Source organism: Oncorhynchus kisutch, linkage group LG10 (genome assembly GCF_002021735.2).
Source record: "Oncorhynchus kisutch isolate 150728-3 linkage group LG10, Okis_V2, whole genome shotgun sequence".
In the NCBI taxonomy this organism is placed as follows: domain Eukaryota; kingdom Metazoa; phylum Chordata; class Actinopteri; order Salmoniformes; family Salmonidae; genus Oncorhynchus; species Oncorhynchus kisutch.
In genome coordinates, this window is record NC_034183.2 from 56,893,266 (window position 1) to 56,920,996 (window position 27,731).

The following is a 27,731-nucleotide window of genomic DNA, read 5'->3' on the forward strand; positions in this document are numbered from 1 at the left end:
AATTAACCATTTATTAGTGGAATGTGATGTGCGCTTGGGTTTACTGTGTTGCTGGAAGATCCACTTGCGGCCAAAAAGGCAACCAGGTCTTTGACTAAAAACATCCTGGTACTGGGTAAAGTTCATGATGCCGATGACCTAAACATGGCCCCAGCATGGACCAGTGGAAGCAAAATAACCCCATAACATCAAATAACCACCACCATATTTGAAAGGAGGTATGGGATTATTTTCTACTTAATGAAACCAGGGGTGCAAAAAATGTAAAAAATGTAGATATTTTTAGATTGTTTTTAATACTTGCTTAACAAAATCACTTTTTTTCTGTACAATTGTATTAGTACTTTTTTTTATTTCCCAATTCTTTTGAGCATACAATATCGCTCAGTATTTGTATTATTTATTTTATACAGTATTTTTTGCTCATCTTTATCAAGGGTGCCAATAATTATGGACCTGACTGTATAGCAAACATTTCCAAATGATGCAGTGATTTAAAAAAAATTATGAAGGCTATATTGAATTTCCGAATGAGACGGAGCAGGATTAAACACTATCTATTGAACACATCAAAGGGTTAAATTCAAATTACATCATCGACTCCAGCCGAGGAGCAGCCATCTTTTTCCAAGACCAACAATTTCACTTTCACCGAAGAAAAACAAATAGATATTTATTTATTAATCATCTCAAACAAGCGACTATTCCGTTCCATCGAGACAAATACCAACGAACTCAAAGGAAAATCGGTAAGATGTGCATGTCAATGTTTCAATAATTCTACTGTCACTGTTTTTCATGGCTGTTTCAAAATGCACCACTGCCACCGGTTGCTTTGGTGATGCATTGTAACGGTGCAATAATAAGTGATGAACATTGGATACAATGTCAAGGGGCTAGATTTGGCAAAAACATAATGGCAGATCTTGACAGCCTATTTTCACGATAATGGCAGGTTTTGTATGTTGAGTTTATGTTGAACAACGAATGTGCGTGACCAGTTTTTAACAACACAATACCATGCAACTTTTCTGATAATTTATTAGGTAACCTAACACACCTGACATTTTGAAATAGTATCTATCTACTTGACAATAGCCCCAGACGTGCATTTGTCACCAAATGCACCAAAGTACAGCTCGTAGTGGGGTGATTTGAGCTAGATTAGATTAGATGTAGTGTTCTTATATGATGAAGTCTTTTAAATGTTAAAAGGCGCAATCAGCAGTCGCTACATCCATTTTTGACTTAAAAATAAATGCATGATATGTACGCAATGATTCTAGAATAATATAACTTGTTAGTGCTTCATGAGCTTAGTTCAACTGTCATACCACATCGGAACCCAAAATATAAGCGAGTTTTACTCCAACATTTGTAAACAAAGGAAAGGTAAACAAACATGGTTAAAATGATCATTTTGATATCATGGATTGTCAGTCGTTGAGTCCATAGCTATGTCTATGAATTTGAGTGAGGTTACATTTTCCCAGCCCCATCCCTTAACTTTTTACCGAACTAGAGGTGGGGAACCGCGCTTCGTTATTGTCAAATCAAATCAAGATGATGTTGATAGACATGGCAGCTCTGTTTCTAGTTCCTTATTGTTTCTACCGCTGACTGACGCTTTAAGGATTAACTCCAAATGCTGAAAATATGGTGCCGCTCAAGGTCATGAACCTGTGTAAGCTTTTGGGTTATTCTGTTTTTAAACACCTGTTGATCTTGTTCAGTATCACAGAGGTCAGCATGAGAGTTCACAACATCAATATGCTCCCAGATGTTCTGTTAAAACTCTGGGCGTTCATATGCTGCTTAACACTGTCAACAAACACAACATATATTTGAAGTCTTTTCGGATTTCATTCGTTTTGAAATCCCACTCCCCAAACAAACCCATGTAACCAGAAAGCTTCTCTCAAGGGAAAACAGTTTCTAGATTGAGCCAGATTGCTCTCCCAGCACCCTTTCCCCACTGTATGATGCACATGGATGTGACTGTGGGTGTAGGGCCTGAGTAAATCATGTATCCATCTGAGCCAGCAGCACTGTGAGGGATGGAGGAAGGAAGGAAACGGTTGTAATTGGGGTAACTTTTCTCTTTTCCAAAGTGGAGGCAGGAAGTCAATCAGCTCTGGGGAGATGACAGCCAATGAATGCAGAGAGAGAGAGAGAGAGAGGGAGCGAGAGGTGCTGTGTGTTCTGCACTTTCTGTTGAATTTGAGAGAGAAGGAATACATGTATGTTACATGACTGTCCACTGTCAAACTTCCTTTCATTATTTATTTCATCTCTGTTGCACTGTTGCAGATGCAATGCTATACAAAGTAAATTGTAAAATCAATTACAAACTCTTGAAGGGCAGACCACCTGGAAAATTGCACACTCCTTTTCTTCTTTGCTACCGTTTTCTGTCAATGTTGGTGTATCTGGCAATATGAAATGAGCCCATTGCAACTAATGGAAGAAGTGTGTTTACAATACAGTTTTACAAGGGTCTACGAAAGGGCAAAGTTGCATATTTAAAGTCTGTTTATTGAAGCAGCTAGCCTGGACAGCATCAATGTTCTCACACTCGTTCAGTAGTTCATGCTGCAGTGTTTTTGCAGGGCTGGTGAGAAGTTAAGTTTGCATCGAGAGTCCATTTCCAACAATGCAGAGTAAAAGATAAGATAGAAATCGAATCAAATTGTATTTGTCACATACACCGAATACAACAGGTGTAGATCTTACAGTGAAATGCTTACTTACAAGCCCTTAACCAACAATGCTTTAAGAAGTTTTAAGAAAAAAAGTGTTAAGTAAAAATGTCAAATAAAAGTAACAAATAATTTAACAGCAGCAGTAAAATAACAATAGCGAGGCTATATACAGGGGGTACCGGTACAGAGTCAATGTGCAGGGGCACCAGTTAGTCAAGGTAATTGAGGTAATATGTACATGCAGGTAGAGTTCAAATGACTATGCATAGATAATAACAGAGAGTAGCAGCAGCGTAAAAGAGAGGTCTGGGTAGCCCTTTGATTAGCTGTTCAGGAGTCTTATTTCTTGGGGTTAGAAGCTGAAGCCTTTTGGACCTAGACCTGGTGCATTGGTACCGCTTGCCGTGCGGTAGCAGAGAGAACAGTCTGTGGCTTGGGTGACTGGAGACTTTGGGCCTTCTTCTGACACCACCTGGTACAGTGGTTCTTCCTTTAAAAGTTTTGAACGTATGGCGCTACCATTTTGTGGTAGATGATGGCATATTGTGGTAGATGGTGGCATATTGTGGTAGATGGTGGCATATTGTGGTCGATGGTGGCATATTGTGGTAAATTGTGTCATTCTGGCAACAATGGCTGACACTTAAATAATGTGCCATAGAATTATGTGGCATCTTGCAAGCTGTGCTACAGTACGCCGCAACTTTTAAAGGAAGAACCACTGTATAGAGGTCCTGGATGGCAGGGATCTCGACCCCAGTGATGTACTGGGCGATACGCACTACCCTCTGTAGTGACTTGCGGTCGGATGCCAAGCAGTTGCCATACCAAGCGGTGATGCAGTCAGTCAAGATGCTCTTGATTGTGCAGCTGTAGAACTTTTTGAGGATCTGATGTCCCATGCCAAATATTTTCAGCCACCTGTCGTGCCCTCTTCACACCTGTGTTGGTGTGTTTGGACCATGATCAAATCAAATCAAATTTATTTATATAGCCCTTCGTACATCAGCTGATATCTCAAAGTGCTGTACAGAAACCCAGCCTAAAACCCCAAACAGCAAGCAATGCAGGTGTAGAAGCACGGTGGCTAGGAAAAACTCCCTAGAAAGGCCAATACCTAGGAAGAAACCTAGAGAGGAACCAGGCTATGTGGGGTGGCCAGTCCTCTTCTGGCTGTGCCGGGTGGAGATTATAACAGAACATGGCCAAGATGTTCAAATGTTCATAAATGACCAGCATGGTCGAATAATAATAAGGCAGAACAGTTGAAACTAGAGCAGCAGCACAGTCAGGTGGAAGTTGAAACTGGAGCAGCAGCATGGCCAGGTGGACTGGGGACAGCAAGGAGTCATCATGTCAGGTAGTCCTGGGGCATGGTCCTAGGGCTCAGGTCCTCCGAGAGAGAGAAAGAAAGAGAGAAGGAGAGAATTAGAGAACGCACACTTAGATTCACACAGGACACCGAATAGGACAGGAGAAGTACTCCAGATATAACAAACTGACCCCAGCCCCCCGACACATAAACTACTGCAGCATAAATACTGGAGGCTGAGACAGGAGGGGTCAGGAGACACTGTGGCCCCATCCGAGGACACCCCCGGACAGGGCCAAACAGGAAGGATATAACCCCACCCACTTTGCCAAAGCACAGCCCCCACACCACTAGAGGGATATCTTCAACCACCAACTTACCATCCTGAGACAAGGCTGAGTATAGCCCACAAAGATCTCCGCCACGGCACAACCCAAGGGGGGGGGGGCCAACCCAGACAGGATGACCACAACAGTGAATCAACCCACTCAGGTGACGCACCCCCTCCAGGGACGGCATGAGAGGGCCCCAGCAAGCCAGTGACTCAGCCCCTGTAATAGGTATAGATGATAGATCCTTAGTGATGTGTTGCACTGAGGAACTTAGAGCTTAGGGCATAAAAATTCCTAATATTGTGTTGTGCCCCCTTTGTCTGCAGAACAGCCTCAATTTGTCAGGGCATGGACTCTACAAGGTGAGGAAAGCATTTCAAAAGGTTGCTGGCCCATATTGACTCCAATGCTTCCAACAGTTGTGTCAAGTTGGCTGAATGTCCTTTGGGTGGTGGACCATTCTTGATACACACGGGGAACTCTTGAGCATGAAAAATCCAGCAGCGTTGCAGTTCTTGACACACTCACACCTGACAGCTACTACCATATCCCGTTCAAAAGCACTTCAATATTTTGTCTTGCCCATTCACGTTTTGAATGGCACACATACACAATCCATGTCTCAATTGTCTCAAGGCTTAAAAATAATTATTTAACCTGCCTCCTCCCCTTCATCTACTCCGATTGAAGTGAATTTGATTGAAGTGGACGTCAATAAGGGAATATAGCTTTCACCTGGATTCACCTTGTTAGTCTATGTCATGGATAGAGCAGGTGTTCTTAATGTTTTGTTCACTCAGTGTATATTTAGTTCATTTAGCAGGTGTTCTTATCACACCATAGTGCCATCAGACTTCTGACACCGATGCAGGGTAAAGGGGGGCCCACAAAATGTGAACCGCTATAAAAAAAAATGATAAAGAAAAGTTTTTCGTATTTTGAAAACAATTACAAAATACATTGGTATAGTTCAGCCCAGTGTAATTCAAATGACAAAATACTTCATTGTGTATTTCAAATACATGTAACAGAAATACTACCCATCTCTGGGTATTCATAGTGAGACAGCACAGCGCAGGGAGAGGGCAGACCAAACATGGTGGTTCCTTGGTGTTCTGGGTTGTGTTTTCTCAGTCCTACTGTGCTGTCTGTCCGTATTCAGGCAGGAGGCCTGTTACACTGTTCTGACGCTGTTATTGTTACCATTTATTCCAATGAATAAATGTTATTCCTAATCTTTTCTGGGGAATCGTAAGTGTATACAGCACTTTGCTGGGCCCATGCGGACAGACTTGAATGTAATATGAATACTACAAGAGCAACATGTTTTCTGTGTGAACATGATTCAGATAGTCACGACAAACATTTGTTCCTCATTTTTATTTGGGTTGAGTGGAATGTCGGTTCCAGTGAATTTGTTTGAATAACATGTTCCCACCTCATGAGATTCTACCCTCCAGTGGAATGTTCCCGGTTGACATCATCCAGATTCCCTATGCAGTTAGACCTGATTCCCGGCATTACATTTCCATGGCACAGCATTTCAGTAACATGAACAGCATGTCAATCTAAGGGCAGTGAGTGCTAGTGATGAGCAGTGAATCGAACGCATTTCCCACTGAGTCAGCGGGATTGCAGGCTGGTGAATGTGTTACACAAAGTACACTTAGGGTCAGCAGCACTCTGTCCACTCACAAACACATTAAGACCCCTGGGGATGGGTCTCTGCTCTCCATGGCCTCTTTGGCCTTCTAAGAAACAACTTTCTTTCAAGAGACAGATTTTCATTTTGTCCTCACACTATGAAAATGTTTTACTCTAGCATCTTGTCTCCATTGCTACTTTTACATGTTTGAAATATATATATACATGTATATATACCCTATATATACAAAAGTACTTGGACACCCTTTCAAATTATTGGATTCGGCTATTTCAGCCACACCCACTGACGATTTTACAGGTTTTCCTACTTACAAAGCATGTAGAGGTCTGTAATTTATATCATAGGTACACTTCAACTGTGAGAGACGGAATCTAAAACAAAAATCCAGAAAATCACATTGTATGATTTTTAAGTAATTAATTAGCATTTTATTGCATGACATAAGTATTTGATACATCAGAAAAGCAGAACTTAATATTTGGTACAGAAACCTTTGTTTGTAATTACAGAGATCAAACGTTTCCTGTAGTTCTTGACCAGGTTTGCACACACTGCAGCAGGGATTTTGGCCCACTCCATACAGACCTTCTCCAGATCCTTCAGGTTTCGGGGCTGTCGCTGGGCAATACGGACTTTCAGCTCCCTCCAAAGATTTTCAATTGGATTCAGGTCTGGAGACTGCCTAGGCCACTCCAGGACCTTGAGATGCTTCTTACGGAGCCACTCCTTAGTTGCCCTGGCTGTGTGTTTGTCGTTGTCATGCTGGAAGACCCAGCCACGACCCATCTTCAATACTCTTACTGAGGGAAGGAGGTTGTTGGCCAAGATCTCGCGATCCATGGCCCCATCCCTCCTCCCCTCAATACGGTGCAGTCGTCCTGTCCACTTTGTAGAAAAGCATCCCCAAAGAATGATGTTTCCACCTCCATGCTTCATGGTTGGGATGGTGTTCTTGGGGTTGTACTCATCCTTCTTCCTCCAAACACGGCGAGTGGAGTTTAGACCAAAAAGCTCTATTTTTGTCTCATCAGACCACATGACCTTCTCCCATTCCTCCTCTGGATCATCCAGATGGCCATTGGCAAACTTCAGACGGGCCTGGACATGCGCTGGCTTGAGCAGGGGGACCTTGCATGCGCTGCAGGATTTTAAACCATGACATCGTAGTGTGTTACTAATGGTTTTCTTTGAGACTGTGGTCCCAGCTCTCTTCAGGTCATTGACCAGGTCCTGCCGTGTAGTTCTGGGCTGATCCCTCACCTTCCTCATGATCATTGATGCCTCACGAGGTAAGATCTTGTATGGAGCCCCAGACCGAGGGTGATTGACCGTCATCTGGAACTTCTTCCATTTTCTAATAATTGCGCCAACAGTTTTTGCCTTCTCACCAAGCTGCTTGCCTATTGTTCTGTAGCCCATCCCAGCCTTGTGCAGGTCTACAATTTTATCGCTGATGTCCTTACACAGCTCTCTGGCCTTGGCCATTGTGGAGAGGTTGGAGTCTGTTTGAGTGAGTGTGTGGACAGGTATCTTTTATACAGGTAACGAGTGGAGAACAGGAGGGCTTCTTAAAGAAAAACTAACAGGTCTGTGAGAGCATGTGACCTCTACATGCTTTGTAAGTAGGAAACACTGCCGATTTTGCAGGTTATCAAATACTTGTTCTCCCCACTGTATATAAAATCAAGCACACAGCCATGCAATCTCCATAGACAAACATTGGCAGTAGAATGGCCTTACTGAGGAGCTCAGTGACTTTCAACGTGGCACCGTTATAGGATGCCACCTTTCCAACAAGTCAGTTGGTCACATTTCAGCCCTTCTAGAGCTGCCCCGGTCAACTGTAAGTGCTGTTATTGTGAAGTGGAAACGTCTAGGAGCAACAACGGCTCAGTGGTGTAGTATGATCTAAAATGAAGACGTGCGACCACGAGGTTCTAGCTCCAGCCTGTTTATTAACCTAACCCTTGCATGTCCTACATAGGTACGGATGCCCCCAAGGGACATCCTACTACATCTTCCCCTCTCCCATGAACAAGAACTCAACATGCATAACCACTGAAGCATAACTGAAATGCAATTTGGAAACCAGTATTATTCTCTAACATGCTACTTCCCATCCTGAAACAGTATGAAAACATAAAATCACACAGTATGAACATTAACTTAGGTACAGTCTCTTTTTGCTGGGTATGTTCCCAAGCAGTATGTTTTCTCTTCACGTAACATAGTCTTTCAGCCACTCTGGTGGCTTCACATCCCTTTTTGGGCGCGCTTGTGTCTCTGTGAGCATTCTCTCTCCTTCACCCTCTTTTTGTGCATTTTCTGTGGCCTCGGTCTGTGTGGCTGGTAGATCTGGAAGAGCTCTGATGTGTGTTTTGTTCCTTCGTACCTCTTCTGAGCCTGTGTCCACCACATAGGAGCGTGGAGCATCCGCTTTCCTCAGCACTATTGCTGGTGTCTTTGAGGTTGTAATCCACACGCGTTGACTTTCGGTCAGCTCTGGCCTCTCCTTAGCATGGTGTCTCCGATTAAAGTCTCCAGTTTGCGTTTGTTTCAGACGTTTGTCCCTCTCAGCGAAGGCCTTTCTGTTAGGCCATCTGGGTTTGAGTTGAGCCGGCGAGACAGGCAATGGGGAACGCAGCCTCCTGCCCATCAGGAGCTCGGCAGGCGACGGCCCATGATGCAGTGGTGTAACTCTGTAAGCTAACAGAGCCCTGTATGGATCCTTGTTCTTTTTTCAGCAGTCCCTTGACTGTTTTCACAGCTCTCTCTGCCTCACCATTACTCTGTGCATGGTAGGGGCTACTGGTCACATGTATGAAGTCATATTCTGCGGCAAAAGCAGAAAAGGAGCTCGCAGAGAACTGGGGAGCGTTATCTGTAACCAGGACCTCAGTGACCCCTTGCCTTGAAAAAAATAGACTTTAATCCATTGATAACACCAGCTGATGTGGTTATGGGTGTCTTTGCTATTTCAATGTATCTTGAGTAGTAATCTACCACTAGCAGATAAGTGTAATTTTTCCAATAGAACATATCCGCCCCTACCTTTTGCCATGGCCGTTTTGGCAGCTCCGTTGCCATCATTGGCTCCGGATGACAAGGTTGACATTTTGTACAGACCTCACACTGGGCCACTCGCTTGGCAATCTGAGTACTCAGACCAAGCCACCACACTGACTGTTGAGCCCTCAGTCTGCATTTGGTTATCCCCATGTGTCCATCATGCACTCCGTCTAGAATTTCTGGTTGTAGAGTCTCTGGGATAACTATCCGTAGTCCTTTCATGAGAAGGTCTCCATTACAGTGGAAGTCACTTTGGTGCACCCAATAGGGCTTCAGCAGCTGAGGCAGTTTCTCCTGCCTGGGCCATCCCTTTTTGCACTGCTGAACTATCTGTTGGCAGATGTACATAGGTACGGGTGCCCCCAAGGGACATCCTACTACAGGTGGTAGGCCACACAATCTCACAGAATGGGGCCGCCAAGTGCTGAAGTGGGTAGTGCATAAAAATTATCTACCGAGCTCCAAACTGCCTCTGGAAGCAACGTCAGCACAAGTACTGTTCGTCGAAGCTTCATGAAATGGGTTTCCATGGCCGAGCAGCCACACACAAGCCTAAGATCACCATGTGCAATGCCAAGCGTCGGCTGGACTGGTGTAAAGCTTGCTGGCATTGGACTCTGGAGCAGTGGAAACGCGTTCTCTGGAGTGATGAATCACTCTTCACCCTCTGGCAGTCTGACAGACAAATCTGGGTTTGGTGGATACCAGGAGAACTCTACCTGCCCCAATGCATAGTACCAACTGTGAGGTTTGGTGGAGGAATAATAGTCTGGGGCTGTTTTTCATGGTTTGGGGTAGGCCACTTAGTTCCAGTAAAGGGAAATCTTAACTCTACAGAATACGACATTCTAGATGATTCTGTGCTTCCAACTTTGTGCAAACTATTTGGAGAAGGCCTTTTCCTGTTTCAGCATCACAATGCCCCGTGCACAAAGTGAGGTCCATAAAGATATGGTTTCTTGAGATCGGCGTGGAAGAACTTGACTGGCCTGCACAGAGCCCTGACCTCAACCCCATCGAACACCTTTGCAAATAAATTCATTAAAAATCCCACAATGTGATTTTTCTGGATTTTTTTTCTCATTTTGTCTGTCATAGTTGAAGTGAACCTATGAACCTTGCACAATTGGTGGCTGACTAACTACCTTTTTGCCCCACTGTATAGTTACAGCCAGAATTGAAAGTGTATTACATTTATATTTTGTTTCATTGGCCTACACACAATACCTCATAATGTCAAATTAGAATGATGTTTTTAGAAATGTTTACTAATTCATTAAAAATAAAAATCTGAAATGTCTTGAGTCAATAAATAATCATCCCCTTTGTTATGGGAAGCCTAAATAAGTTCAGGAGTACAAATGTCGCATGGACCCACTCTGTGTGCAATAATAGTTTTGATTTTTGAATGACTACCTCATCTCTGTACCCCACACATAAAATGATCTTGTAAGGTCCCTGTCGAGCAATCAATTTCAAACACAGATTCAACCACAAAGATCAAAGAAGTTTTCCAATGCCTGGGCAAAGAAGGTCAGCTATTGGTAGATGGGTAAAACAAAGAAAATAGACATTGCATATCCCTTTGAGCATGGTGAAGTTATTACTACACTTTAGATGATGTATCAATACACCCAGTCACTATACACCCAGAGGAAGGAAACCGTTCAGGGATTTCACCATGAGGCCAGTGGTAACTTTAAAATAGTTTAATGGCTGTGATAGGAGAAAACTGAGGATGGATCAACAACATTGTAGTTACTCCACAATACTGACCTAATTGACACAGTGAAAAGAAGGAAGCCTGTACAGAATAAAATATTCCAAAACATGCATCCTGTTTGCAGCAAGGCACTAAAGTAATACTGCAAAAACTGGTGCAAGGAAATAAACTTAAATGCAAAGCATTATGTTTGTGGCAAATACAATACAACACAACACATCACTGAGTACCACTCTTCATATTTTCAAGCATGGTTGTGGCTGCATCATGTTATGGATATGCTTGTCGTCGGCAAAGCTTGTTTTTTAAAATAAAAATAAACAAAATAGAGCTAAGCACATGCTAAATCTGGTTCTGTCTGCTGTCAACAGACACTGGGAGATAAATTGACCTTTCAGTAGGACAATAACCTAAAACTCAAGGCCAAATATGCACTGGAGCTGCATACAAAAACAACATTGAATATTCCTGAGTGGCCTTGTTACAGTTTTGACTGAAATCGGCATTCAAATCTATGGTAAGACTTTAAAATGGCTGTAGCAATGATCAACAACCAACTTGACAGAGCTTGAAGAGTTTTAAAAGAATAATGGGCAAATACTGTACAATCCAGTTCTTACCCAGAAAAAAATCACAGCTGTAATCACTGCCAAAGGGGGTTCTAACATGTATTGACTCAGTGATGTGAATACTTATATAAATGAGATCATTCTGTATTTCATTTTCAATACATTTGCAAACATTTCAAAAACACGTTTTCACTTTGTCATTATGGGGTGTTGTGTGTAGAGGATGAGTAAAAAATAGAAGATTTAATCCCATTTTAATTTAGGCTGTAACACAAAAAAATGTGGAATAAGTATGAAATATTAATCCTTTCTGAAGGAAATGTATATACTAGAATTTGAAATAGTAAAATATCAAGAAGTATAGGCTACATCCCCATTTGGTAATATTGGACCACAGGTCATTGTGTTGTGTAGTATATCTGTGCCATTGCAGTAGTATCTGCCTCATAGGTTATTTTAGTTGGACTAAATTAAGACATCAAACTCTCCCAGTAACATTGTTTGAATGGAAACTTGCCATCTGGAAAGCAGAGCAGTACTCCCCAACTGTGATTGTAGACCAAAACAGATACTCCCTCCCTCCTCCCAGGCCCACGCCATGAGTCCCAACATGCCAACGGCCAAGCGGAAGGCTATTTCTGTGTGCGGTCGGCTGGTCCAGCCGCCCCCTCCTCCACTGACCCAATGCTGAGTGCAGCGGCCCGCTCCGCTGCCTGGGCCCTGGGTCCAGGAGGGGAAGTGGGAGGGTCAGACACCATGTGTGAAGTTCTCAGTCATGGCCACTGGAGAATTTATTAGACTTATGGGAAAGTTACGGTGTTTGAAATGGGGGAATTTTGGGGGGTGGGGAAGAAGGAGAGTTAAGGATGAGGAAGTCTCCCTCTTTCTGCAGTGCTGCAGTAGTCAGTCTCACACTGTTTTATTTTGTGCAGTTCTGAGTGTGGTGAGACCCATATGGCCTAAGCACACATGGAAAAGGAGCCTTTTTTTCCTGTATTTTTTCCAGCTTTTTTTGGCGAGTACTATCAGCTATTTTTAGCCATACAGTTGACCTCCTCTGGCTTACTGGTGGTGAGTCAGTGAGTGTTTATTGAGGTTCAAAGTTATAAATGTGTAATGTGGTAACATACCATTTTTTTCTCTATTCCACATACATTCTAGTTTTTTCCCATTCCTCACAATCCACTTTCTGTCACCACTGCGGATTTTTCCATTTCAACTTCTTCTGTTCTAACTCCTGTTGTGCTGAACTGCTTTTAAGCATGACTATTTCCTGATAGGACATAATGATTTATTTTTTATCTCACCACTGTCTGTGTCTTCTCATGAATGATCCAGATAACAAGCAGGTCACAGGCTTTGCCTCCCATGTCTGTTAGTTTTTTTCTACAGATGTGTCCCAACAAGTCTCAAATGAGTCTGCATTGTAATCGGATTTGACATGGCTCAGCTACTTAGCATCAAATTGCATCTACACCAACCACGAGGACACACACAATAGACCATGGATCCATGAGGACACTTTTAACCTCCAGGATAGGGTAGAAATCTTACTACGTTGACACTCAATGCGTAGTCATGTGCACTATGTGGCTCACTTTCTGCCCTAGGTGGTGACACAGTACATCCCAATTCAGAGGACCGCAAGTGAACTCGGGCGAGGCAGGCTTTGAGCTGTCGCCTCGGCCCCAACAGAGGTGGCCTCATGCTCACTAGGGGTTTAACCTATGAAATAGATATTCTGTGTCAGTTCAAAGGGACAAAGATTTAGTGTTGGCATCATGTGTATTTTGAAGAATCTATAGGGGACAAGTATTGATTTCTACACTATTGTGAAACCAATCCACTGCCAGTAGGCCTTGTGGGTTACACAGAATCAAACCCCTGCTGAGATAGCAGAGTTGTTGTGTCAGGAAGAGGTCAGCTCTTGAGTCATACAGGCAGCCCACAACATCTCCACCCCGCTGATCCTCAACAATGGGGCCCCACAAAGGTGCGTTCTGAGCCCTCTCCTGTACTCCCTGTTCACCCACGCCTGCGTGGCCATGCATGCCTCCAACTCAATCATCAAGGAAAATAACCTCACACTCAACGTCAACAAAACTAAGGAGATGATTGTGGACTTCAGGAAACAGCAGAGGTAACACCCCCCCATCCACATCGATGGAACAGTAGTGGAGAGGGTAGCAAGTTTTAAGTTCCTCGGCATACACATCACAGACAAACTGAATTGGTCCACTCACACAGACAGCATCGTGAGGAAGGCGCAGCAGCGCCTCTTCAACCTCAGGAGGCTGAAGAAATTCGGCTTGTCACCAAAAGCACTCACAAACTTCTACAGATGCACAATCGAGAGCATCCTGGCGGGCTGTATCACCGCCTGGTATGGCAACTGCACCGCCCTCAACCGTAAGGCTCTCCAGAGGGTAGTGAGGTCTGCACAACGCATCACCGGGGGCAAACTACCTGCCCTCCAGGACACCTACACCACCCGATGCTACAGGAAGGCCATAAAGAAAGATCATCAAGGACATCAACCACCCGAGCCACTGCCTGTTCACCCCGCTGTCATCCAGAAGGCGAGGTCAGTACAGGTGCATCAAAGCTGGGACCGAGAGACTGAAAAACAGCTTCTATCTCAAGGCCATCAGACTGTTAAACAGCCACCACTAACATTGAGTGGCTACTGCCAACACACTGTCAATGCCACTGACTCTACTCCAGCCACTTTAATAATGGGAATTGATGGGAAATGATGTAAATATATCACTAGCCACTTTAAACAATGCTACCTTATATAATGTTACTTACCCTACATTATTCATCTCATATGCATACGTAGATACTGTACTCTATATCATCGACTGCATCCTTATGTAATACATGTATCACTAGCCACTTTAACTATGCCACTTGGTTTACATACTCATCTCATATGTATATACTGTACTCGATATCATCTACTGTATCTTGCCTATGCTGCTCTGTACCATCACTCATTCATATATCTTTATGTACATATTCTTTATCCCCTTACACTGTGTATAAGACAGTAGTTTTTTTTGGAATTGTTAGTTAGATCACTTGTTCGTTATTACTGCATTGTCGGAACTAGAAGCACAAGCATTTCGCTACACTCGCATTAACATCTGCTAACCATGTGTATGTGACAAATAAATTTGATTTGAATTTGATTTTGATTTGATTTGAAGTTTGCAGACGACACTACAGTGGTAGGCTTGATTACCAACAACGAGGAGACGGCCTACAGGGAGCAGGTGAGGGCCCTCGGAGTGTGGAGTCAGGAAAATAACCTCACACTCAACGTCAACAAAACAAAGGAGATGATCTTGGACTTCAGGAAACAGCAGAGGGAGCACCCCCCCCCCCCCCCCTATCTACATCGACGGGACAGTAGTGGAGAGGGTAGAAAGTTTTAAGTTCCTCGGCGTACACATCACAGACAAACTGAATTGGTCCACCCACACAGACAGCGTGGTGAAGAAGGCGCAGCAGTGCCTCTTCAACCTCAGGAGGCTGAAGAAATTCAGCTTGTCACCAAAAGCACTCACAAACTTTTACAATCCACAATCAAGAGCATCCTGTCGGGCTGTATCACCGCCTGGTACGGCAGCTGCTCCGCCCACAACCGTAAGGCTCTCCAGAGGGTAGTGAGGTCTGCACAACGCATCACCGGGGGCAAACTACCTGCCCTCCAGGACACCTACACCACCCAATGTCACAGGAAGGCCATAAAGATCATCATAAAGGACAACAAACACCCGAGCCACTGCCTGTTCACCTGTTCACCTACTGCATCTGGCCATCTTTATGTAATACATGTATCACTAGCCACTTTAAACAATGTCACTTAATATAATGTTTACATACCCTACATTACTCATCTCATATGTATATACTCGATACCATCTACTGCATCTTGCCTATGCCGTTCTGTACCATCACTCATTCATATATCTTTATGTACATATTCTTCATCCCTTTACACTTGTGTGTATAAGGTAGCTGTTGTGAAATTGTTAGGTTAGTTTACTCGTTGGTTATTACTGCATTGTCGGAACTAGAAGCACAAGCATTTCGCTACACTCGCATTAACATCTGCTAACCATGTGTATGTGACAAATAAAATTTGATTTGATTTGATTTAGAAACCCCCCACTTCTCCTTATATGGTACCTTTTGAAACCCCCACTTCTCCTTATATGGTTCCTTTTGAAACCCCCACTTCTCCTCAGCCACACTCAAGGTACTAAACGATATCATAACCGCCATCGATAAAAGACAGTACTGTGCAGCCGTCTTCATCGACCTTGCCAAGGCTTTCGACTCTGTCAATCACCATATTCTTATCGGCAGACTCAGGAGCCTCGGTTTTTCGGATGACTGCCTTGCCTGGTTCACCAATTACTTTGCAGACAGAGTTCAGTGTGTCAAATCGGAGGGCATGCTGTCCGGTCCTCTGGCAGTCTCTATGGGGGTGCCACAGGGTTCAATTCTCGGGCCGACTCTTTTCTCTGTGTATATCAATGATGTTGCTCTTGCTGCGGGCGATTCCCTGATCCACCTCTACGCAGACGACACCATTCTATATACTTTCGGCCCGTCTTTGGACACTGTGCTATCTAACCTCCAAACAAGCTTCAATGCCATACAACACTCCTTCCGTGGCCTCCAACTGCTCTTAAACGCTAGTAAAACCAAATGCATGCTTTTCAACCGGTCGCTGCCTGCACCCGCATGCCCGACTAGCATCACCACCCTGGATGGTTCCGACCTAGAATATGTGGACGTCTATAAGTACCTAGGTGTCTGGCTAGACTGCAAACTCTCCTTCCAGACTCATATCAAACATCTCCAATCGAAAATCAAATCAAGAGTCGGCTTTCTATTCCGCAACAAAGCCTCCTTCACTCACGCCGCCAAGCTTACCCTAGTAAATCTGACTATCCTACCGATCCTCGACTTCGGCGATACTTCGGCGATGTCATCTACAAAATGGCTTCCAACACTCTACTCAGCAAACTGGATGCAGTCTATCACAGTGCCATCCGTTTTGTCACTAAAGCACCTTATACCACCCACCACTGCGACTTGTATGCTCTAGTCGGCTGGCCCTCGCTACATATTCGTCGCCAGACCCACTGGCTCTACAAGTCCATGCTAGGTAAAGCTCCGCCTTATCTCAGCTCACTGGTCACGATGGCAACACCCATCCGTAGCACGCGCTCCAGCAGGTGTATCTCACTGATCATCCCTAAAGCCAACACCTCATTTGGCCGCCTTTCGTTCCAGTACTCTGCTGCCTGTGACTGGAACGAATTGCAAAAATCGCTGAAGTTGGAGACTTTTATCTCCCTCACCAACTTCAAACATCAGCTATCTGAGCAGCTAACCGATCGCTGCAGCTGTACATAGTCTATTGGTAAATAGCCCACCCTTTTTCACCTACCTCATCCCCATACTGTTTTTATTTATTTACTTTTCTGCTCTTTTGCACACCAATATCTCTACCTGTACATGACCATCTGATCATTCATCACTCCAGTGTTAATCTGCAAAATTGTAATTATTTGCCTACCTCCTCATGCCTTTTGCACACATTGTATATAGACCCCCCCTCTGTTTTCTACTGTGTTATTGACTTGTTAATTGTTTACTCCATGTGTAACTCTTTGTTGTCTGCTCACACTGCTATGCTTTATCTTGGCCAGGTCGCAGTTGCAAATGAGAACTTGTTCTCAACTAGCCTACCTGGTTAAATAAAGGTGAAATAAAATAAAATAAAAATTATATGGTTCCTTTTGAAACCCCCACTTCTCCTTATATGGTTCCTTTTGAAACCCCCACTTCTCCTTATATGGTTCCTTTTGAAACCCCCACTTCTCCTTATATGGTTCCTTTCTAAATGCCCACTCTTTTCGAAACCCCCACTTTTCCTGACATGCACTTCACTGAGAGATGACATATCAGCAGTGGCGTGTATTCATGGATGCCAAGGGAAGCCTTGATTATAATGGCATGGAAGTTCAATATGTACGGTAGCTAGATGTCGAAGGCTAATATTAACTACCTAACGTTGGCCATGACTAGAAGTTAGGCTAGCAAGCAAGCATTTTAGCCAGGTAGCCTAGGACAACAAAAATAAAGTGTGTACTGTATGACAGAGTGATAGTTTCGTCAACATGAAAGAGAGGAGGATGGCATTGATGTTTCTCTACAAGTAGAAACAGAAATCAGAACCATGGACAGCCACATCCTATTTAGCTTACGTTGATTGGACTAAATAGGTTTTGGTATCTTTTAGTTGTCACTGTATTAGACTAAGCAGAGGTGATTTGATGATCAAATCAATCAAACTTTATTTGTCACATGCGCCTATTACAACAATTGTAGACATTACCGTGAAATGCTTACTTACAAGCCCTTAACTAACAATGCAGTTCAAGAAGAGTTAAGATAATATTTACCAAGTAAACTAAAATAAAAAGTAATAATAAAAAGTAACACAATAAGAATAACAGTAACGAGGATATATACAGGGGGCACCGGTACCGAGTCAGTGTGCGGGGGTACAGGCTAGTTGAGGTAATCTGTACATACAGGTGGTGGCGAAGTGACTATGCATAGATAACAAACAGCGAGTAACACCAGTGTACAAAGGGGAGGGGGGGGGTGGTCAATGTAAATTGTCTTGTGGCGATTTTATTAATTGTTCAGCAGTATTATGGCTTGGGGGTAGAAGCTGTTGAGGAGCCTTTTGGTCCTAGACTTGGCGCTCCGGTAACGCTTGCCATGCGGCAGCAGAGAAAACAGTCTATGATTTGGGTGACTGGAGTCTCTGACAATTTTATGGTCTTTTCTCTGACACCGCTTATTATATAGGTCCTGGATGTCAGGAAGCTTGACCCCAGTGATGTATTGGGCCGTTCGCACTACCCTCTGTAGCGCCTTACGGTCAGATGATAAGCAGTTGCCATACCAGGTGGTGATGCAACCGGTCAGGATGCTTGATGATGTTGAAATGTTGAAGTTGAAATTCTGCTGGAATAGTGGAGGCAGCTCCTGTTTTCTTTGCGCCTTGCGGTAACTGTCTGTGGTTCTAAATCAATAGTTGTTTAGTGGTCCGAAAATGTCGGAAGTAGTTTTGTGATAAACAAAGGTGTGGTTGAATTTATTCTGCCACTGTGTCTTCTTATTGTCTCTGCCTTTAAGCCTATATATCACTGTCCCAATGCGCAAATATGGCTTCCCCAGTGATTTTACCCACACACTGCTACTGCATATCAGTAGGGGGCAGCATATAGACCCTGAGGGATGACTGCTCTGGGAGATGAAGTCGCAGCTGGACTGGATTGTTTAGCCCCAACCAACACTGCACTCTGCTCACCAATTAGCGTCACCACAGCAACCCACTTCAATGAGATGCAAACTTTCAAGCGGACAAACAAGTCTCAATCTGGTTTACATGTTAATCTATCATTTCCTTTTTTAGAGAATATTTGTTCTCATTGTTGAAGTGATGGTAGTCTCATTTCACAGCCACTGTGCCACTACCACAAAATGTGATTGGGAAGGGCATTCATTGCAAAAAATATATTTTCTTTGTGTTCCAGTTTGGAAGGCAGCGCCATGACCTATTGAGTTGAACACCAGCACTGCCAGACAGTGTCCTCTCCTTGCTCCCTCTCGTACTGTCACAGGTAAGCCCAGATAACACCTCAAGGTTGTCTCACCCCGTATAAATATTCTCCCCCTCTACCACTGTGGTGTAAATCATCAATGGGGGATTGAACATTTACTTTCAATTTACTTTAAATGGCTTCTTATAATCCAATATGTGTTTATTTTTAATTGATAATATAATATACTTTCCTTAATGCCTTTTCAAGATCAAGTTAAACCCAAACATCATCATAGAGGTTGGGTTCGAAAAAAATATGCTAAATTACCGAAATAACAATGGTGACACATGGCTGAAGTTTCCTTTCCTTTAGGGATCAGTCATTGTGAATCAAAAATAAAATAAAGGCACTGCCAGGGTTAGGAACAGAACATTCTTGAAAATGGCATGTAATTGGCTTCCAACAACATCAGTTAAGGAATTCGAAGTGACTCACTCCAGCTAACGCATTGCAGCGCCATCTACTGCTGCTCTGTGGTTTGTTCTATGTCAAATAAAGAACAGTGGCTCACTTCAATTCTTACACTCAAATATTTGGCAGATGAAATACACAGTGGTGTGTATTTAATGATCAGGAGTGTGTGTGGCCGTCTTTCTCACCAGTAGTAGTATTGTATGGACTGATTTTATGTCCAGGAATTGGGTTCAGTATCTCATTATCATCATTTGCAATAAATATAAATGTGACAGCAGCAATCCAGCTGAGGTACTTTACAGTGATCTGTGTGTCACTTTTGCCCATCCCTGTGTGAGTGCGTGGTCATGTGTGTGTGTGTGATCTGAATGTGCGTGCATGTGTGTGTATGTGTATGTAAGTATGCGTGCATGCATCCATGTGTGTGTGTTGAAGATGATGTGACCCAACATAGCCAGAGGATTGCCTTTCCGTAGACTCTTCTTGGCAGCTGCCTGCATGCCGCACAGCCTTCATGGCCTTCAAAGAGAAGTCAGAGGCCTACAGGGATTTCCCTGGCTTTCCCACCATGTGCGCTGCGCTGCAGAGAGCCTAGCAGGGGATGGAGAGCAGAGCAGCAGGAATGGGAAGGTAGTCAGTATAGAGGAGATTCCTCTGTGAAAACCAAGAGCCAAAGTTACTGAATTGTATCAGCATGCTCCCCGTGGTAGTACAATCTTTATCCTTATAATAAATACAAGTGTCTGGATTTACAGAGTCCACTGTAATGTCGAGGCACTGTAATCACCAATGGCTAGGCTAGCAAGTCTATTCCCTCTGAGATAGTATTCCTACAGTGTCAGATCCATGGCTTGGCCTCTGAGATAACATCTAAAACCAGGTGGAAGGCGATACACCTCGTTCCTGGACTGACAGACAGGGTCAAACTGTGCCAACTACGCAGACCTCTCTCAATAATGAATAACACTAGGCTACGGGCTTGTAATCTCAATGTTTTATAACCTGCAATCAATCAGCCCAAACACTCAACCCTGACACTCTATGCTCATGTGTTCTAGCTAGGCAGTCAGGCCTTGATCCAACTAGGCATTTATCTTGGTTGTATCAACATGCCAGGTGGTTTATGTAGCCAAAAACAAGTCCCTTTATTTTATTTGCCCAGAATTGGGCTTAGAGCTGTGGCAAGACCTACTAACTCTCTTCACATGTGGGTACCTGTCGCCAGATCACATTGACATGTGGTTGTCTTAGCCATGCTCTACATACGCTCTCTCTCTCTCTCTCACTCTCTCTCTCTCGCTCTCTCGCTCTCTCACTCTCTCACTCTCTCACTCTCGCTCTTTCTCTCTCTCACTCTCACTCTCTCACTCTTTCTCTCTCTCGCTCTCTCACTCTCTCTCTCTCTTTCTCTCTCTCTCTCTTACTCTCTCACTCGCTCTTTCTCTCTCTCACTCTTTCTCTCTCTCGCTCTCTCACTCTCACTCTCTCTCTCTCTCTCTCTCTTTCTCTCTCTCTCTCTCTCTCTCTCTCTCTCTCTCTCTCTCTCTCTCTCTCTCTCTCTCTCTCTCTCTCTCTCACTCTTTCTCTCACTCACTTAAAGCAAGTTTGTTTCATAGCAAACACCAGTGTGATGCAGAAGAATCTGCTGCTCATGCCATCTGCCACAGTGCATCTGAACTTGGTTAGAGCACACGTCATATACCTTCGGGGGAAGACAGAGGATTGCTTCAGTGTTTAGTCTCTCTAATGAGAAACCATAGCCTGCTAGTGGTGCCTTAAATCAGTTTGAGTGTCTTATAAGGGTTTGTCAACCATGTTATTGCTGGCTGTTTATACTGTGGTTCTTCTTATGCGTTGTAAGCTAAAGTGACCAAGTGAATTGCTGAATCTGGTCTCATCTTGATTTGGTTCTTTGTACTGTAACCTGAGAACACTTCACTAGATGTAACTTTGTAGTTACACACTTTTTGGGACTCAACACTCAGGATTTGACACTGAAAAGGCTTTGATGTCTAAAGGCATTCTCTTTTGGGGGAAAAGAAGTGGAAATGGACATTGTGAAAGATAATTTAGGACATAGGGTCAACAGTCCAATGAGATCAATATAAGTCATAGTGTAAATGTATGTTTTCTCGTCATGACAACATATGGCATCAGCCAGGAGAAAAACCTAGTATGCAGTACAGGAAAAACGTAATGGGGCTTATGGCCCTGCACATACTGTAAGTTTAATGAGCCGTTATTGGTATGCAGGAACGGTACATGTCTGCACAGCCATCTCAGTGATGGAGTGTTGTGTTGTGTTGAAATAGCTTCCTTACTGAAAGGTTAGAGCCATCAGTATGGCATCCACTGGAAATGTCATGTTTGTTCTGGCAATTGTCTGGAAAGGATGTGGCAGGTCAGTTGAAGAGCTACATTCTTCTCTCCTCTTCTCATGTTCATTTCATTTCATGATGAGTGATGTGTACATTTTGGTAGAAATGACTAATGACAGATTTTTCATTGAAAGGAATCCAGTAAACAACTCTCGCAAGGTTTGCAAGTTTATCCAAACAAAAACCCAGGCTATTCCAATTGATATGATCTACATCTGGTTGTTCAAGGAGCCAGAACGCCCCATAGTTATGGCATGGCATGGTTCCTGGTCTGTCTTCGGCCAACAACAAGCTATCTAAGGAACAGGACTGGCTTGAGTGTTAAACCATATTTAACAGACCTGTAGAGCACCACAGACCATGTACCAATAGGATTCATCTAGACAGTACACGTCCATCCTAGCCAAAGGTGCACCTGACGTTTTTGGCTTGGTGCACACTTTGCTAACTGAATACAGCCAGGCAGGCTGATGCATTGCAGAGCGATACATTCTTTGCATATAAAAGACTGTATCGTGTTAATAATGGAACTCAGCCTGAGTTTGGAGACGCTTTATCTTTATTTACATGCATCGCCGATAAGTCTGGTTTATTTGGCCAGCCGGAGCATCTCAAGTGAAGAGAGAGGCAGTCCTTCATCTCCTGCACAGCCCTGGTTGTAAACAACACTAATGCGTGTACTTTAGCTGACTGAGAGTGTAAACTAAGAAGCATTGGGATTTGAGTATCGATCAAAGATCAACAGCACACTGAAAGCTGACATTAGTCTTGGCAAAGAGTCTAGGGATCGCATTACAAACCCTCTCCTAGCTGCAAACAAACCCTCTCCTAGCTGCAAACAAACCCTCTCCCAGCTGCAAACACACCCTCTCCCAGCTGCAAACATACCCTCTCCCAGCTGCAAACACACCCTCTCCCAGCTGCAAACACACCCTCTCCCAGCTGCAAACACACCCTCTCCCAGCTGCAAACACACCCTCTCCCAGCTGCAAACACACCCTCTCCCAGCTGCAAACACACCCTCTCCCAGCTGCAAACACACCCTCTCCCAGCTGCAAACACACCCTCTCCCAGCTGCAAACACACCCTCTCCCAGCTGCAAACACACCCTCTCCTAGCTGCAAACACACCCTCTCCTATCTGCAAACACACCCTCTCCCAGCTGCAAACACACCCTCTCCCAGCTGCAAACACACCCTCTCCCAGCTGCAAACACACCCTCTCCTAGCTGCAAACACACCCTCTCCCAGCTGCAAACACACCCTCTCCTAGTTGTACCGTATATCACCTGAGTTAAGTAGCTGCTTTCTCATTTGTTTTGCCCATCTTGATAATGTGCCTCGTGTGGTAGAGAGCACAGACCTCATTGTGTAAAACTATCTTTGTCCGTCTTCTATTCTGACGTTTTCTGGCACTGCTACTCATACCAAAGGACTATGGAGATTTATATGTGTGTTGTAGATACATAACAATATTTCCATTTTGGACTGTGTCTTTATCCAGAGTCATCCTGCAACACAGCTGGTTCTCTTTTTACCCAGCGTAACACCCTGGAGACAGACGGGAGAAATGAGACTGGTGCCACTCCATCCTCTGGGAGGCTGGAGCACATTATAGAGAGAGAAAGAGAGAGAGAGAGAGTAGATTCTGGGTGGGGACGAAGGGGATGGAAGGATGATATGTTTGGCTCCATGGCACATAATTTCATAATTTTGTTATCTCTGCGATTTAACCCATTGTGTTGCATAAATCAATCAGAAAACTGTAGTCTTTGCGTACGCTGCGATGGAATTGACAATTATATGAGGAAAGTGTTTCTGATATGTTTTATGGCATCACTATCTGACATAGGACATTCAAATGGGTGATAGGGGAAGTGGCACATCTGTCTGGTACAAGGTGCTAGAAATAACTGGTTTTGACATCCCATACAGTATATCACTTAAATTATTAGGATTTTTTTAAATATATATTTCCCCCCTCATCAAAATAATAAAAGCACACTTACTTCGATATGTATCTCCAAGCATCAGTTTACACGTCAAGCTGACATAAATATTCACATTCTTTCATCGCTTGCACTCTCTACCCTTAAAACCACATGTTCTGACATTGAAAAAAATATATTCTGTACTAGTGGTGTGAATTCAAGAGAAGAACCATAATGACCTAGGCTAATGCTGAGATGTGCTAAACAGTTGCTTTGCTTACTCATGAGGAGCTGTGCTGAGTGCACGCTGAGATGGGAGGACTGGGCACAGAATGCTGTCATTGTCCTTAGCCACGTCTCATTCCTCTCCCGGTCTGCCAGCTCCCAGTGGGAGTCTACCAAGACTATCTTCAGCACTGAAACCGGAATGCACGAAGAAGAACAAACAACAAAGATCCATCTCAGTTTTAACACAGCTGGAGTTTGTTTTAGAGATGGAAGGTGCCCTGCAGCTCAGACGTCTTGTGTTTCTGCTTTTGGACGACAGGTTTCAGAAGCCAGACACTGTAGCAGCTATAGGGTAAGGCCATTTTATATTACTCTCTGGCACTTGAAGGGTAACGTTGTGTACACCTGAATCCCCTCTGTAGTTGTTCTCCTGAAACAGACCAATGATGGTTCCATTTCTAAGCAGCCTGGATCTGCACCACAGTCTGCCTCACGTTGCACATTCAGCATCTGTCACTGGCAGACATTGAACAGGGCCACGTTCAGTTGTAAAACATTCTCCAACGTTACGGATAGAAATTCCGTGCATAGAGCCAACGTTATTCCTTATTCAACACATACGAGAGGAATGTTTGTTCTACATAGCATATTTAGATCTGAACATCTGGCTCTACACGCCTTGTGCCCAGCCTAAACTCTACAATGCTGTCTACACACTCCTTATCACACACGTACTCTGGGATAAGAGCCACAGAAAGACTTGTGTAGAACATATGGTTTTCCGTCCATCTGTCCCTTGGCTGGAGCTGGGATGTAAGAAGGTCCTGTAGAAATGCTAATGATGTGATAGTCAAAATGAGCCAGGGACAGAAGCTATAGCAGCTGTTCTAGCAGGCAAAGTGAAGTTAGCAGGGTAGATGAAGGTTGTCGGTTGCAGGAGGAGAGGATGAATAGCTAAGGTCAAGGTGATGCCGTTTGAAAGTAGTCAGAGGGATAAGGTGGGTGGTACACAGTGGTATAACATTTTGGTAAGGTAACGCTGGGAAAGAGGAGAAGTCAGGATTTAGCTGCACTGCAGGCAAGGTTTGTCTCGTCAATATTCTGACAGCATTGGGGCGGCAGGTAGCCTAGTGGTTAGAGCATTGGGCCAGTAACCGAAAGGTTGCTAGATTGAATCCCCGAGCTGACAAGTTAAACATCTGTCATTCTGACCCTGAACAAGGCAGTTAAACCACTGTTCCCTGGTAGGCTGTCATTGTAAATAAGAATTTGTTCTTAACTGACTTGCCTGGTTAAATAAAGGATTTTTTTTTAAGCATCCCCGAGGGAGTTTCTCTGGAAGGTGCTAATGTCTGCACTATTGATAGAAAGCTGTCTGTTGATGAGCAGCAGATTTACTCTCTGTTCTCAGAGGAATGAGAAAGGCTGCGGTTCACCAGAGATCACAGGCTTCCTCTAACTTCAATCAAACCCAATCTTGGTTTGGACAGATTGGAATCTTAGGCTGCATCAGATGGGGGTGATCAGTTCTTGGCCTGACAGTAAAGCTGAGATGTATCTTGTGGACATGACCTTTTCTATAGTAAATAGTACATCCAGAATATGGGTTGATGAAGTGTTGGTAGTAAGACCAAAAGGGAAGTGGAATCCAATGCTATACAAAACTTGGGAAATATATTACTCATTAGAACCGTACAATATTCTAAGACCTTTTACATCTGGTACATTCATCTGTTAAAATAAGTAATTGGGCTTTTAGCGTGATTCTTATTGACCAGCTTCTGATTAAATGTTAACGTGGCACATGAATCTTTAACTTCATTGTCAAGCTCCCTTCTGCTTCAGTTCCATAGTGATCTCCATGCAATCAACTGTTAGAAGTACAACTGTTATAAGTAAATGAAATGATTCAATTGGCAGCCAAGTTTGTTCATGGTTAACAACTCCTGCTGTAAAATGACACAATGTTCCTATCTCCCCAGCAACAACTGACAACAGCAGCTCTATCTGCCCTGCTGGTTTCCAGGAGACCCGGCCTAGCTCCTCCTCCTGAGGAGTGCTGAGGCTGCAGCATGGAGCCCCAGGGGAGTCTGGGAGTGGAGGGGGACTTCAGCCTGCAGCTGGCGCTGATGGTGCCCAGCCTCCGGAGCGAGGCAGTGACCCACGAGCTGGAGGATCTGACTATGCAGCCCAGTCCCAGCCTGCCGCCTCTCAAAGAGCGTAAGAACGGTGAGTAGTAGACCATTCAGTCACATAGGTCAATCACCTAGGGCAGGGGTACCCAACCCTCTTCCTGGAGATCTACCGTCATGTGGGTTTTCAGTCTAACCCTAATTTAGATAATCCGATTCAGCTAGTTAAGGTCTTGTTGAGCAGCTAATTAGTAGAATCAGGTGTGTTAAATTAGGGTTGGGCTGAAAACCCACATGACGGTAGATCTCCAGGAAGAGGGTTGGGCAGCCCTGACCTAGGGCATGCATCTGAAATGGCACTCTATGGCCTAGCCTATGTAGTGTCATATACTGATGTAGGATCTTACTTTGATCACCCTGTTTGTTGCAGGAAATGTCCTGCCCAGCAGGAAATGCAAACTTGGCTGCTAATTGAATAGTGTATTTGAGGTTTAAAAAGGCTTCTAAAGTTAGTAATTAACACTTTGCATACCTAATTTTAATTTTGTAATTGCATACCTAGTATCAGGAGGGTAAGTGGTGAAAACACAGTGGGTGAATCAATTGTCCTTGATTCCTTGCATCCTCTCGCCTTGCCTCCTCAAAATGCATTGAATCTCCGAGGCTCTGAAAAATCAAGGAAATCTGATTGAAATGAACCCAGAGACTGTGGTTTCTACGTCATCCATCAGAGAGTGAGCCTACCCTGACAGTGAGAAAACAAACTCCTCTCCAGTCCAGAGAGATTTGTTTGTGGAGAGAAGTGGGGAATTAGACTGGAATTGCATCTGGAAGCCAACACATAATCGCAGTTTGAACGGTTCCTGACATCAAGTCCCAAAGTCAGTCCTCTCCTTGGGCCGCTAAGTGTTTTGTTTGTTGGTTGCTCTCAGAAAATCAGCTTTTTAGGTGGGCGTTATTAATGAGTTAAATATGATAAATTAGATGCAGATTCGGATTAACAGACTTCAACAAAGTCAATGAACGGGTTGAGCCTCTCGTTTAACTTTTCACTAATGATGAATTCCTTGCTAATATTTCCCAGTGCATTTTTCTTGAAAATGTGGACCTTCAGTATCTTGAGATCTCCTCTGTTATCTCACTCTCCTAACCCTCTAGTTCTCACAACCACAGCCAGAACCCCAGTCTGGAAATATTCCCCAGGCATGTGAACCAGAGTGAGGGGTAGCACTGGGGCAGTATCTGGTGGGCAGGCTGGCACTCACCCACCCTGAGTGGTACCCTGACATTTTCCCAGTCCCTAGAGAGGGCACAGTCAGGGATGGAGGGTATGGAGTGGAGACCACTGGTCACCCCAACCTTACTTACCAGGAGACAGACACTGGAAAAACTCAAATGTGTTGCACTCTACGGCTTGTTGATGATGTGATGATGGGGGCTAGAATCAGGATCAGGACCGGCTCTATAAAGGGGCTTGCTTTCATTTAAGCAGCATTCCTAATCCATTTGAACACATGGTGCCGGCCAGTCATTTTCCTTTCGGGGTCCGTATCTTTGTTAGTGTCATAATATG

General features: G+C 44.0%; 1 protein-coding gene across 1 annotated transcript in view; it reads left to right on the plus strand.

Annotated features, from left to right (window-relative positions):
• The first annotated feature begins 613 nt into the window (after nt 1–613).
• LOC109898480 (myocardin-related transcription factor B-like) overlaps nt 614–27,731 on the plus strand; it is a 46,019-nt gene continuing 18,901 nt past the window's right edge. Inside the window, exons 1-3 of the mRNA XM_020493463.2 lie at nt 614–749; nt 19,008–19,094; nt 26,009–26,255. Coding sequence (XP_020349052.2) covers nt 26,099–26,255 — 157 coding nt within the window. The 5' untranslated portion in view covers nt 614–749; nt 19,008–19,094; nt 26,009–26,098. The remainder of the gene's footprint in view (nt 750–19,007; nt 19,095–26,008; nt 26,256–27,731) is intronic.